This window comes from Cnephaeus nilssonii (assembly GCF_951640355.1).
Source record: "Cnephaeus nilssonii genome assembly, chromosome: 13".
NCBI classification, from domain to species: Eukaryota; Metazoa; Chordata; class Mammalia; order Chiroptera; family Vespertilionidae; genus Cnephaeus; species Cnephaeus nilssonii.
In genome coordinates, this window is record NC_137084.1 from 36,702,441 (window position 1) to 36,714,602 (window position 12,162).

Genomic DNA, 12,162 nt, shown 5'->3' on the forward strand with positions numbered 1-12,162 from the left:
TATCTCTTATCCTCCCTTTCTTTTGTCTTTCACATTAAGGATAGCCACCAACAAATCAGGTCAATTCTATTTCCAAAATAAATCCTACTTCCAAAATAAATCATCTACTTTTTTTAGCCTCTATTCTTACCACTTCACCATGTATCTTGCCTGAACTGTCAAAAAGACTTCTAACCAGCTTTCCTCTTAATGTTTTTGCCTCTTTACAAGTTATTCTCCATTCAGCATCAGGGTGATTTTTAAAAAACAAAATTATCCTCCTTGCTTAAAGCCCTCCCTTCCACAGATTCCCAAGGCATCCTACCTAATAATAGACAAATATGCAAATTGACCGTACCTTCGCTATGCCTGCGATTGGCCAGGAGGCGCGGGGGGGCGGGACTCGGGGTAGTCGGGGTAGCCGATTGGGCCAGCGGGACACTGAGCTCGCGTTGCCAGCGGCGGCTGGAGCTCAGTGTCTGCGCCATGGCTGTGCTGCGGCACAGAAGGGGCCTCTGGGGCAGCGAGCTCACGTCCCACAGCGGACCATCAAAAGCGGGGGAGCTGGGTGCCTGTCCGCTCCAGCACCAGGCCTTTCAGAAGCCTTCGGCGAGGCAGAGGCTTCTGAAAGGCCTGGTGCACCAGCGGACAGGCACCCAGCTCCCCCACGATCGAAAGCGAAAGCGTGTAGGGGACCCTACACGTGCATGATTCAATCATGCACTGGGCCTCTAGTTTAGTATAAAAATCCACACTCCCTACCTTGGCCTCAAGGCCCTAAATAATTTAGCCTTTACTTAACTATCCAGTTTCTTCTGCTATAGTTTTCCCCCTAGCTACTTAGGTTTCATATAGTATCTGGCTGCTATTTTGTTTCTTAAAATATACTAAAATCCTTCCTACCATAGGCTATTTGCATTTGCCTTTCCCTCTGTCTGGACTGTTCTGCCCTTAGATTTTCAAGAGATTAGCTGCTTATTGTCTTGCAGATGTCAGCTTTAGCTTCATCTTCACTGAGAGGCCTTATCCGACTTTCCTCACACTATTTGTCCTTTCCCCTCACTCTCTATCTCTTCCTCTTTTTTTTTTTCCACCTTCATTGGACTTACTACAAACAAATTATTTTGCTCATTTATTTGTTTATCTTTCATTTGGTTTCCTCCACATGAAGGTATGATTTTAAGAGCAGGAGCTCTGTGGGTGTGGCTCAGCAGTAGAGCATCGACCCTGGAACCAAGGGGTCATGGGTTCAATTCCTGGTCAGGGAACATGCCGGGGATTCGGGCTCGATCCTCAGTAGGGGTTGTTCAAGAGGCAGCTGATCAATGATTCTCATTGTAGATGTTTCTATCTCTTTCTCCCTCTCCCTTCTCTGAAATCAATATATATATATATATGGAGCAGGGGCTCTGTCACCACTGTATCCTTGATGCTTGGCACTAGTAGACAACAAGTAAAATATGTTAATTGCATAAATGAGTTTACACATCAGTAATCATCTTTTATAGTTTACTAGAGGCTTGGTGCACGAAATTCATGCACGGTGGGGGGCGGGTTGTCCTCAGCCAGTCTGCATCCTCTCCAATCGGGGACCCTGAGAGGGATTTTCGACTGCCTGTTTAGACCCGATTTCACCGGTGGGATCGGGCCTAAATGGGCAGTCGAACACACCTCTCACAATACAGAACTGCTGGCTCCAAACTGCTCAGCTGCCTGCCTGCCAGCCTGATCACCCCCATATCACTCCCCTACCAGCCTGATCAATATCTAACTGCTCCCCTGCCAGCCCGATTGCCCCTAACTGCCCTCCCCTGCCAGCCTGGGTCCCCCCAAACTGCCCTCCCCTGTAGGCCTGGGACACCCCCCCCCCAATGCCCTCCCCTGCAGACTTGGTCCCCCAACTGCCCTCCCTTGTAGGCCTGGGCCCTCCCAACTGCCCTCCCCTGCTGGCCTGGTCCCCCCCAACTGCCCTCCCCTGCAGGCCTGGTTGCCCCCAACTGCCTTCCCCTGCAGGCCTGGTTGCCCCTAACTGCTCTCCCCTGCTGGCCTAGTCGTCCCCAACTGCCCTCCCCTGCAGGCCTGGTCCCACCCAAGTGTCCTCCCCTGCAGGCCTGGTTGCCCCACCATCTTGTGGTGGCCATCTTTGACCACATGGGTGCGGTCATCTTGTGTGTTGGAGTTATGGTCAATTTGCATATTACCTCTTTATTATATAGGACTAGAGGCCTGGTGTACAAAATTCGTGAACGGAGAGGGAGGTTGTCCCTCAGTCCAGCCTGCCCCCTCTCCAATCTGGGATCCCTCTCACAATCCAGGACTGCTGGCTACCAACCGCTCGCTTGCCTGCCTGCCTGATTGCCCCTAACCGCTTCTGCCTGCCAGCCTGATCACCCCCTAACCACTCCCCTGCCAGCCTGATTGATGTCTAACTGCTCCCCTGCCGGTGCCCCCCAGCTGTCCTCCCCTGCAGGCCTGGTCCCTCCCAACTGCCCTCCCCTGCTGGCCTGGTCACCCTCAACTGCCCTCCCCTGCAGGCCTCGGTCCCCCCCCCCCCAACTGCCCTTCCTTACAGGCCTGGTTGCCCCCAATGCCCTCCCCTGCAGGCCTGGTCACCCCTAACCGCCCTTCCTTACAGGCCTGGTTGCCCCCAACTTCCCTCCCCTGCAGGCCTGGGTCCCCCCCAACTGCCCTTCTTTACAGGCCTGGTCTCCCCCAATTGCCCTCCCCTGCAGGCCTGGTCGCCCCCAGCTACCCTCCCTTGTAGGCCTCGTCACCCCCAACTGCCCTCCTCCACAGGCCTGGTCACCCCTAACTGTCCTCCCCTGCAGGCCTGGTTGCTCCAAACTGCCCTCCCTTGCAGGCCTGGTCCCTCCCAACTGCCCTCCCCTGCTGACCTGATCACCCCCAACTGCCCTCCCCTGCTGGCCATCTTGTGGCGGCCATCTTGTGTCCACATGGGAGCGGCCATCTTGTGTGTTGGGGTGACGGTCAATTTGCATATCACCTCTTTATTATATAGGATAAGAATTAATGAAACTAGTATCAAATAGAATTATCTACTTATGAAATAAGCACTATACTTACCCATCCTTCTAAGGATACAGAACATCTGAACATATACATATTTCAGTTTCACACATTTTGTATCCTAAAATAGCTTATGACAGCATTTTCAACACGTGTTCCATAGGGCACTAGTTTCCCTAGATGCTCTGTAATAAAAACAGCTCATCTTTTTGAAATTTAAGAGATTTTTCTGCCGAAACCGGTTTGGCTCAGTGGATAGAGCGTTGGCCTGCGGACTCAGGGGTCCCGGGTTCGGTTCCGGTCAAGGGCATGTGCCTTGGTTGCGGGCACATCCCCGGTGGGGGGTGTGCAGGAGGCAGCTGATCGATGTTTCTCTCTCATCGATGTTTCTGGCTCTCTGTCCCTCTCTCTTCCTCTCTGTAAAAAATCAATAAAATATATTAAAAAAAAAAGAGATTTTTCTATTATAATTTGCATTCAGCCCTTTTTTTGTTTGTATTAGTTTCAGGTGTACAGCACAGAGGGTAAGCATTCATATAGGTTACCAACTGTTCCCACTGATAATTCAAGGGTCCACTTGGCCATGGATAGTTATTCCAGTATTGTTAACTATATTCTCCGTGCTTTACCTTACATACCTGTACCTATTTTGTAACTACCAGTTTGTACTTCTTAATACCCTCACCTTTTACAAGAAAAAGTTGAGAACTCCTTTATATTTTATCTCCTTTGCTTGGCATTGTACAAACAAAATTTCCATATCAAAGTCAGAAATTCTGCAGCAAAGAAATCTTTTTAACTTGGCTTTATTTTACTGTTTCTAAAATTCTTTGATTAGTAGACCATTTCCTAAGTAATATCTATTTGTTTCCAATAAAAGGCTCTTTGGAAAATGCTGCCTTATTAGTATATTTAAAAAAAAAACCCAACTTGTGGACTTTGTGCCACTCAGAAATAGGAAGCTTTCTAGCCCCATAAACCAATTTGTTCTACCTTCAAGATACTGTAAAGCCAGGAGCTATTGAAGGAGAAATACTAGCGTATTTTTGTTTGTTTGTTTTTTGCTAGAGGTAGACTAGATTCTGATTGAAGACTAGTGACCTAATTTGTATAAAGCCTTTTTATCCTAAAATGTGTATTTCTCACATAGTCATCATTTTCCAGACTAATGCAGGGTCAACTAGGTTTTATTATGTGGACATGTAAGAGATTAACAGATTATTTGGCAAGAAATAAAGATGCTTGTCAGAGGGAATTGTAGACTTTACAGGATTTTGCAACTACTTAGACTCCTTTATTTTCAATTTTGAAAAAATTTTAAGTCTTTAAATTGCTTTTAAGAGGCAATTCTAGGTAATGGTACACTGTAACAAATTACTTACATTTCAAAAGAGAAATATAGAACTGAAAGTTTGTTATTTACATAATTCCTTTTGTCCTTTTTAAACTGTGTTTTTAAAAAGTCTGTAGGAAGGTTTTAGTGTGAAATGGTGTTATTGAAAATGAACTTAGTACACAGAGGATATTGAATGAAACAAATCTTTTCTGGGTAGAAGGGACAGGAATCAAGTATTAGAAGTGCAACAAAGATGAGGTTGAAGTGCTTAGCCTGAGTGATAGGATAAACTTTCTAAAGATTGTGCCCATCTACTGTATGGATACATTTCATAAAACCAATAATCTAGAAATTATTAGCATTTTTGTCACGGGATATGTTTAAAGGGCAGTAGCACTTTGGGGCAAATTTATATGGTGGGTACTAATTTATCCCATATTATTGAAGTAGAGAAACTATGAACTATAAGAATGTAAACTGCATAGAAGTTGGGAATCCTACTAGCAGATATAGTCCATAATAATAATAGGTAGAGAAAGGTCTATAAAGGGGCAAGTTGTAGCTTGTGCTTGTGATACATATTAGAATAAGGTGATCTTGCAGTCATTGTGAGACAATTCAGTAAACAGTGTTTAAAGTAAGTTTGTATCTTTAAGGAGACCCATTTAAGCCAAGGAATAATCTTAGGCTAGAACACTTGCAAATATAGTTCAATGAGATAAAATATGTGAAAATTTTTATGCAATAGAATATTAAATTGCAGGGCATTATTATAGCACCTATTACATTCAAAACCTATTTTTAAATTTATTGCTTATTAAGTTTACAGATATTTTCAATATGTGAAAATCTCTCATTGTAAAACACAAACCAAATAAAGCCAACATAATTACATAATTATTACACAAAAGATACTCTAATGGATATAGAGAAGAGGCAATATCCCTTACATCAGGAGTGGGGAACATCCGACCACAGGCTACATAAGGCCAGTGAAATCATTTGATCTGGCCCTACCAAGGCATTAGGGGTGAGTTAATTAAGTGTTTGACCAAATATAGCAGGCTAATTTTTAATTTGATAATTTTGTATGGCTCGAAAATGATGTTATAATATCCAAATGGCCGTTGGCAGAAAAAAGGTACCCCACCCCTGCCTCACATGATAAGTTAATAGAAAAATCTGATAAAAAACACCATGTTATCATCTAAAACAAACCTTATTGTGATCAGCTGTTTAGAGGTTTAATTTTTTTTATCATTGTAGTACATTTTGCTTTGAAAAAAGAAATATGAATTTTCTCCAAACTTAAGATGTATTCTTATATGAGAGATATTGGAATTTAGAATAACAACATCTTATGATTTATGGCCCACTTACAAAGTAAAGGTCAACATCTGTAATAAAAGGATATAAACACTGATTTAAATTATATTGGATCTTCTTTCTTGTTAATAACTATTCTATTTAAAGAACTAAATTAAGCTTTAAGAAATGACCAGTGCATTCTATTTTGTGTTTTGGTTAAAGTAGTTTACTGAAGTGGTTATCTACTTACTCAAGCTGACTTCTAATGTTACTCTAGGGCATTTATCACAATCTCATAAAAATGTGGATAGCTTTATCTCTTTTAAGAATTTCAGTCATTCTTTTGTCATTTCAAATTTATTAGTAATCCATGAAGAATATGATTCATTAGGTGTGGAAATCTTTGGTAAATTTATATTCATCACATTTTTATTATTTCTAAGGATTCCAGAAAGCAAGCAACCTAATTTTAGCTTTTGCTTTGTAACAAATGAAAATCTTTCAAAAGCATATGGACCCTATCACACATATAAAAACTAAATGGATAGTTCCCCTTTGGATATATGCAGCGAGTAAATAAGTATCAACTATGTGCTCAGCTCTTGTTTTAGGAAGTGGGAAATTACCAGGGAAGAAACTAGGCAGAAATCCTGGTCTTCATGGAGCAAAACACAAGATAAGTGAAATGGATAATATAATGGATGGTAACAAGTGCCATGGATGAAAATAAAGCAAGGAAAGTGGATAAGGGAGTGTTAGGGCCTAGCAATTTCAAGCAGGGTGCCAGCAAAGGCTTAAAGAACAGATGTCCCTTCAATAAAGACCTAATGGAGATGACAGAATTAGTCATTAGCATATCGGTGGAAAGAGTATTCCAAGCAAAGGAACAATGAACAAATGCTTAGGACCCATAGTTGGGAGGATGCCCAGCATGTTTAAGGAGCAGCAGGGAAGCAAAGTGGAGCTAAAGAGGAATAGAGCAGACTGAGGGAGGCTGTTACCATAATCCAGGCAAGCAGTGATGGTGGCTCACAGTATTGTGGTAGCAGTGAAGAGGGTGAGAAATCAGGATTTGCTGGCAGTTTGGATATGGGATATGAAAGAAAGGGGAATCAGGATTTTTGATTTGCTAAATGGAAGAATAGGACTTTCACTAACTGAGATAGGGAAATACTGCAGGAGGAGTAGAATTTGGCGGGGGTGGGGGGCAGATTGAAGCTATGATTTGGACATGTTTGAGATACCTGTTAGTCATTCAAGTGGAGATGTCAAGTTGGATATGGCACTTTGGGGAGAGGTTTGGCAGGAGGAATAAGTATAAGCAAATGTAATATGTTGCTGAACTGTGCCAGGAATTGAGAGTAAGAGTAAAATCAGTCAAGGAAAGGCTTCAGGAAGAAGATACATTTTAAGCTGACCTTTCATTATTGGAAAGAAAAGAGGATTCTAGTTAGAAAAAAAATGTCCTTACATCTTATAGTACCATCTAGAAATCTGAATGCTTTACTACCTTGTCTTATTTTTTACTTAAAACTTTTATAGTACATTATATAGTACTAGAGGCCCGGTGCACGAAATTCGTACATGGGGTGTCCCTCAGACCAGCCTGCACCCTCTCCAATCTGGGACACCTCGAGGGATATCCTTCTGCCCATTTAGGCCCGATCCCAGGAGGATCGGGCCTAAACGGGCAGTCGGACACCCCTCTCACAACCCAGGACTGCTGGCTCCCAACTGCTCACCTGCCTGCCTTCCTGATTGCCCCTAACCGCTTCTGCCTGCCAGCCTGATCACCCCCTAACCACTCCCCTGCCAGCCTGATTGATGCCTAACTGCTCCCCTGCCAGCCTGGTCACCCCTAACTGCCCTCCCTTGCAGGCCTGGTCACCCCTAACTGCCCTCCCCTGAAGGCATGGTCACCCCCAACAGCTCTCCCCTTTAGGCCCGGGCCCCCTACCCCCCAACTGCCCTCCCCTGCAGGCTCGGTCGCCCCCAACTGCCCTCCTCTGCTGGCCTGGTCACCCCTAACTGCCCTCCCCTGCAGGTCTGATTGCCCCCAACTGCCCTCCCTTGCAGGATTGGTCCCCCCCAACTGCTCTCCCCTCCTGGTCTGATCACCCACAACTGCCCTCCCTTGCAAGCCTGATCCCTCCCAACTGCCCTCACCTGCTGGCCTGATCATGCACAACTGCCCTCCCTTGCAGGCCTGGTCCCTCCCAACTGCTCTCCCCTGCTGGCCATCTTGTGGCAGCCATCTTGTGTCCACATGGGGGCAGCCATTTTTGATCACATGGGGGCAGCCATCTTTTGTGTTGTAGTGATGATCAATTTGCATATTACTCTATTTTTGGATAGGATTATGAAACAGGAAATGTTTATTAATTAATAAATGAGAATAATATTGTTCAAAGTTTATTTCATTAACCAATATTTAGTCATTGAAACTAACTTTTTTATTTTTACATGTTTTTATTGTGCTAGAATATATATGACAAAAATTTTGCCATTTTAACCATTTTTAAGTTCAGTAGAATGAAGCTCATTCTGAAACTTAGTTTTGTGTATAAAATATTCTTTCTTTTCAAAAAATCAACTTTGTTGCTTAGGGCCAAAAGGAATTGGGCTTTACTTCTGAGGGCATGGAGCATTCTGCAAGCCTTGGATTTCTAAATGAATATCACTTTTGTTTGAAAGATTTAGACAACCAGGAAAAGCAGGAAAACAGAAATGAAAACTAGTGCCTGACTTCTGAAACAGATTTTTCTTTTCTTAAAAATTGACTTTCCATTTAAAAAAAAAATTTTCTTTATTGATTAAGGTATTACATATGTGTCCTTATCCTCCCCATTGTCCCCCCACCTCCCCACTCATGCCCTCACCCCCTGGTGTCTGTGTCCATTGGTTAGGCTTATATGCATGCATACAAGTCCTTTGGTTGATCTCTCCCCCTTACTCCCACCCTCACCTACATTCCCTCTGAGGTTTGACGGTCTGATCAATGCTTCTCTGTCTCTGGATCTGTTTTTGTTCCATCAGTTTATGTTGTTCATTATATTCTACAAGTGAGTGAGATCATGTGATATTTATCTTTCTCTGACTGGCTTATTTAGCTATGTTCATAGCAGCACAATTTACCATAGCTAAGATTTGGAAACAGCCTAAGTGCCCATCAGCAGATGAGTGGATTAAAAAACTGTGGTACATCTACACAATGGAATACTACGCTGTGGTAAAAAAAAAAAGGAATTCTTACCATTTGCAATAGCATGAATGGAACTGGAGAGCATTATGCTGACCTTCCATTTAAATGGATGTGCTTTTTATTTTGGGGATTGCTATTTAAAGTAAGTTGAATATGTCTGATTTACCTTTTATTACTGGTACCTCACACAGACACCAGATGCTCAAATAAAGTTGTGGTATATATTTGGAGCTTCAGGAGCTTTAAAAAAATGAAATAAGTGTGTCCTGATTTATAATTTTGATGACTTTCAAAGTATGCTCTTTATTTTTAGTTTCAGTTTTGTAAACTGTATTATAAATTACATTTTGCAATTAAATTTGGATTTTGTAAATTATATGGAAGTGTGATACGTCTTTCTTTTGTGAGTTATAAACCTAGGAAATTCTGTGTTGGTTACGGTACCTCTTTTTCTAGGGAACAAAAAAGGAAGAGATTGAAGGTGAAGTGGAAGTGACTGGTTTAATTCAGCCTGCAGAAGTGTTTGCTCCCAAAAGCCTGGTGCTGGTATCCAGATTATATTATCCAGAAATTTTTAGGGTAAAAATTTGTCATTGTCATCATTGAATATATTATTGTATAAATCTGTTTTGAGTGAACCATGGTAACAAGTTCTTAATATTTAAAACATCTTTATATCTAAAATAAATTGATTTGGGAATTTATCAATAAAATTACTGTTAACAGCAGACATATTTCCATATTGGTTGAAATAAATACCTGAGTAAGTTAATGTGACTATTTAAATTTTAAGAATGTAGTGCTTTTTTCCAAGACATTTTTTCTGACTCCAAAAGGTATGTATCTTAAAGAAATAATTTGATTGTCTGTAGCATATTTAAAATACATTAGTGATATAACTACTTTGTGTATTTTTATTCACCTTCTTTTGTTCAATCGGGGTTGAAATAAAGAAGATGGGTATTTGTGTTTTCAAATAGTTCTGATCCTACCCCTGCCAACATAGCTTTAGAATATTTTTTACTTTCAGATATTTTGCTTTCTAGACACTCAGAATTTTCAAATATAAGAACAAATTTTAATTTAGATATAAATATATGTAGGACTTGAAAAAAGAGGGCTTATTTTTTTCTTATTTCAGTTGCTACCTTTAGTTTTAGTAATGTTACCATGATCCAAAATTATAGTTCTTTGGAAATATAAATTATACCTAAAAAGTTCCCAAGGATTTGGGAAATTAATCATAATTTCTGGCATACTTTTCCATATTATTGAGGTTATATGTATTTTAGAAAAATTAATTTGGTGTCAGTATTTCAGTGACAGTGACATTCCTAACAAATAAAAATGTTTTGGAGTTACAAAATTTAATAAGCTGAAAGATTCATAAATATTGCATTTTGTTTTCCTTTTTATAACCTACTTTCTTCTGTGTTTAAAGTGTTAATCATATCTTGTTCCTATTTTTTTCTTTTTGTAATAATTCATATAAGTTAAATTTTTATGTAGGATAAATATTCTGAATTTATAAGAATCACAAAAGATAAAATTTCTAAATGTTTATCTTGAAATTTGGTGTTTTGCAAAGTAAATTGAGACCAAAAAAAAAACACCCCCCCACACACAATAAATTTTAAGACCCACAAATTTGCTACAGTGGTTATCTTAGCAGAAACACCTGTTTTACAAATTATGGATTTCTGCTTTTTATAAACTCCTCTCAAAAGCTCATTTAGAGCTTCTGATCTGGAGGAAAACTTAATAAACTTAATAACATTTGCTACTTAAAATTTATTTCATGGTCACTGTCCAATGTACTCTGCTAGGTTCAAAGAGAAATTTTCCTAAGGGCAGATGTCACAACAATTTATTTTTAGTGCCTAATCTTTTCATGAACTAACTACATGCATCTCCCTTTGCAGGCTTGCCTGGGTTTGATCTACACTGTATATGTGGACAGTCTGAATGTCTCTTTGGAAAGTCTCATTGCAAACCTGTGTGCGTGCCTTGTCCCAGCGGCTGGAGGGTCTCAGGTAAATTGAATAAAAAAAGTAGTGATGAGGGCCTGTTTCTCTTATCCTCTCTCCCAGTTAATTTAATTTGTGAAGAAAAGGGAGAAAAAAGAATTCTTTAAATGTTTTCATTTTAAAGAGTATTTTAGTTTAGTTAAGCATTGTCCCTGTGGTCTGCCTTCTAGAGACCCAAGATTCCATTCTTTTCTTAGGTCATGAGGTTAATTTTAACACAGGGGTCACCTTTCACATAGCATAATTAGAAGTCATATTTTGTATAACTTGAACTCCAGTTTACATTTTCTTGGGAATATACTTTTTAAAGTGGAACTTTTAAAATGTGTTCTTTACACCCTTTTATTCCTCTATATTGTTATACCTCATTTAATTAACTTAAATCAGAAAATTTTCGAGTGAAAAAATTAGATAACATTAAGAAAATTCTCAAAACAGTTTTTCGTAATCTTACAATTATTTCTGAATAGATTCATTAATTCATTTCCCTGAATAACAATAATTTTATGTGGTCCTAAAGCTATTTTGTGTGTTGTGTGTAATCTTTAATAGAATAGCTTACATTTAATTTTGAAAGGGTTTATATTTCTTATTTCAGTTTGCTATCTTTAATAATAACAATATTGACCATGGTCCAAATTCACAGATCTTTGGAAAGTATAATATACCTGAAGTTTTCCTCAGGATTTTGCTATAGATTGAGCCTCACATGAGAAACTTAATTAAGCTCTTTTACTAACATAAAATTTTCTCAAAGTGGTAATGTGATTTTCATCTTCTGTATGTCTTAAGATTATCATATCTGTATCTGAAATAGAAAAATAAGAACTTCAGCTCTATGATTTAATGTTTCTAAGGCACCATACTTTTTTTTAAAGACTCTTCTCCTTAAGAGTCTTTTTTAAAGACTCTTCTCCTTAAAAATTGATTAGTTGATCACTTATTTTGCTTATTCTTATGTAAATTACATGGTTTAACCTCAGTCTGACCAAGATTATTTACAAAGAAATAACCAGTTTTTTTCATTGTCTTTTGCCTTTTTAACTGGCTTCTGTGTATCCCAGTGTCTTTTGTTATTTTAAGTTTTTATCCCCCTTTTTGCCTTCCTTACTCTTCTAGCTCTGCTCCACGGGTAGAATTTGAAGTGTGAGTTTGGTCACAATTGGACCTAAGCTTTAAAGCAGTATAATTGTTTTAAGGGTCTTTATTTTAATGGGATTTTTGTTGACTTTATTTTGTAATTTAAAAATGTTTATTATGGCTGCTAGAAATTTTAAAATTAC

At 39.7% G+C, this 12,162-nt stretch overlaps 1 protein-coding gene across 3 annotated transcripts in view; it reads left to right on the forward strand.

The window, feature by feature from the left end:
- Nucleotides 1–12,162, forward strand: part of SBF2 (SET binding factor 2) — a 369,973-nt gene that overhangs the window by 173,165 nt on the left and 184,646 nt on the right. For all 3 annotated transcript variants that reach the window (XM_079788328.1, XM_079788326.1, XM_079788327.1), the window contains exons 4-5: nucleotides 9,309–9,431; nucleotides 10,775–10,885. In XM_079788328.1, coding sequence (XP_079644454.1) covers nucleotides 9,309–9,431; nucleotides 10,775–10,885 — 234 coding nt within the window. The remainder of the gene's footprint in view (nucleotides 1–9,308; nucleotides 9,432–10,774; nucleotides 10,886–12,162) is intronic.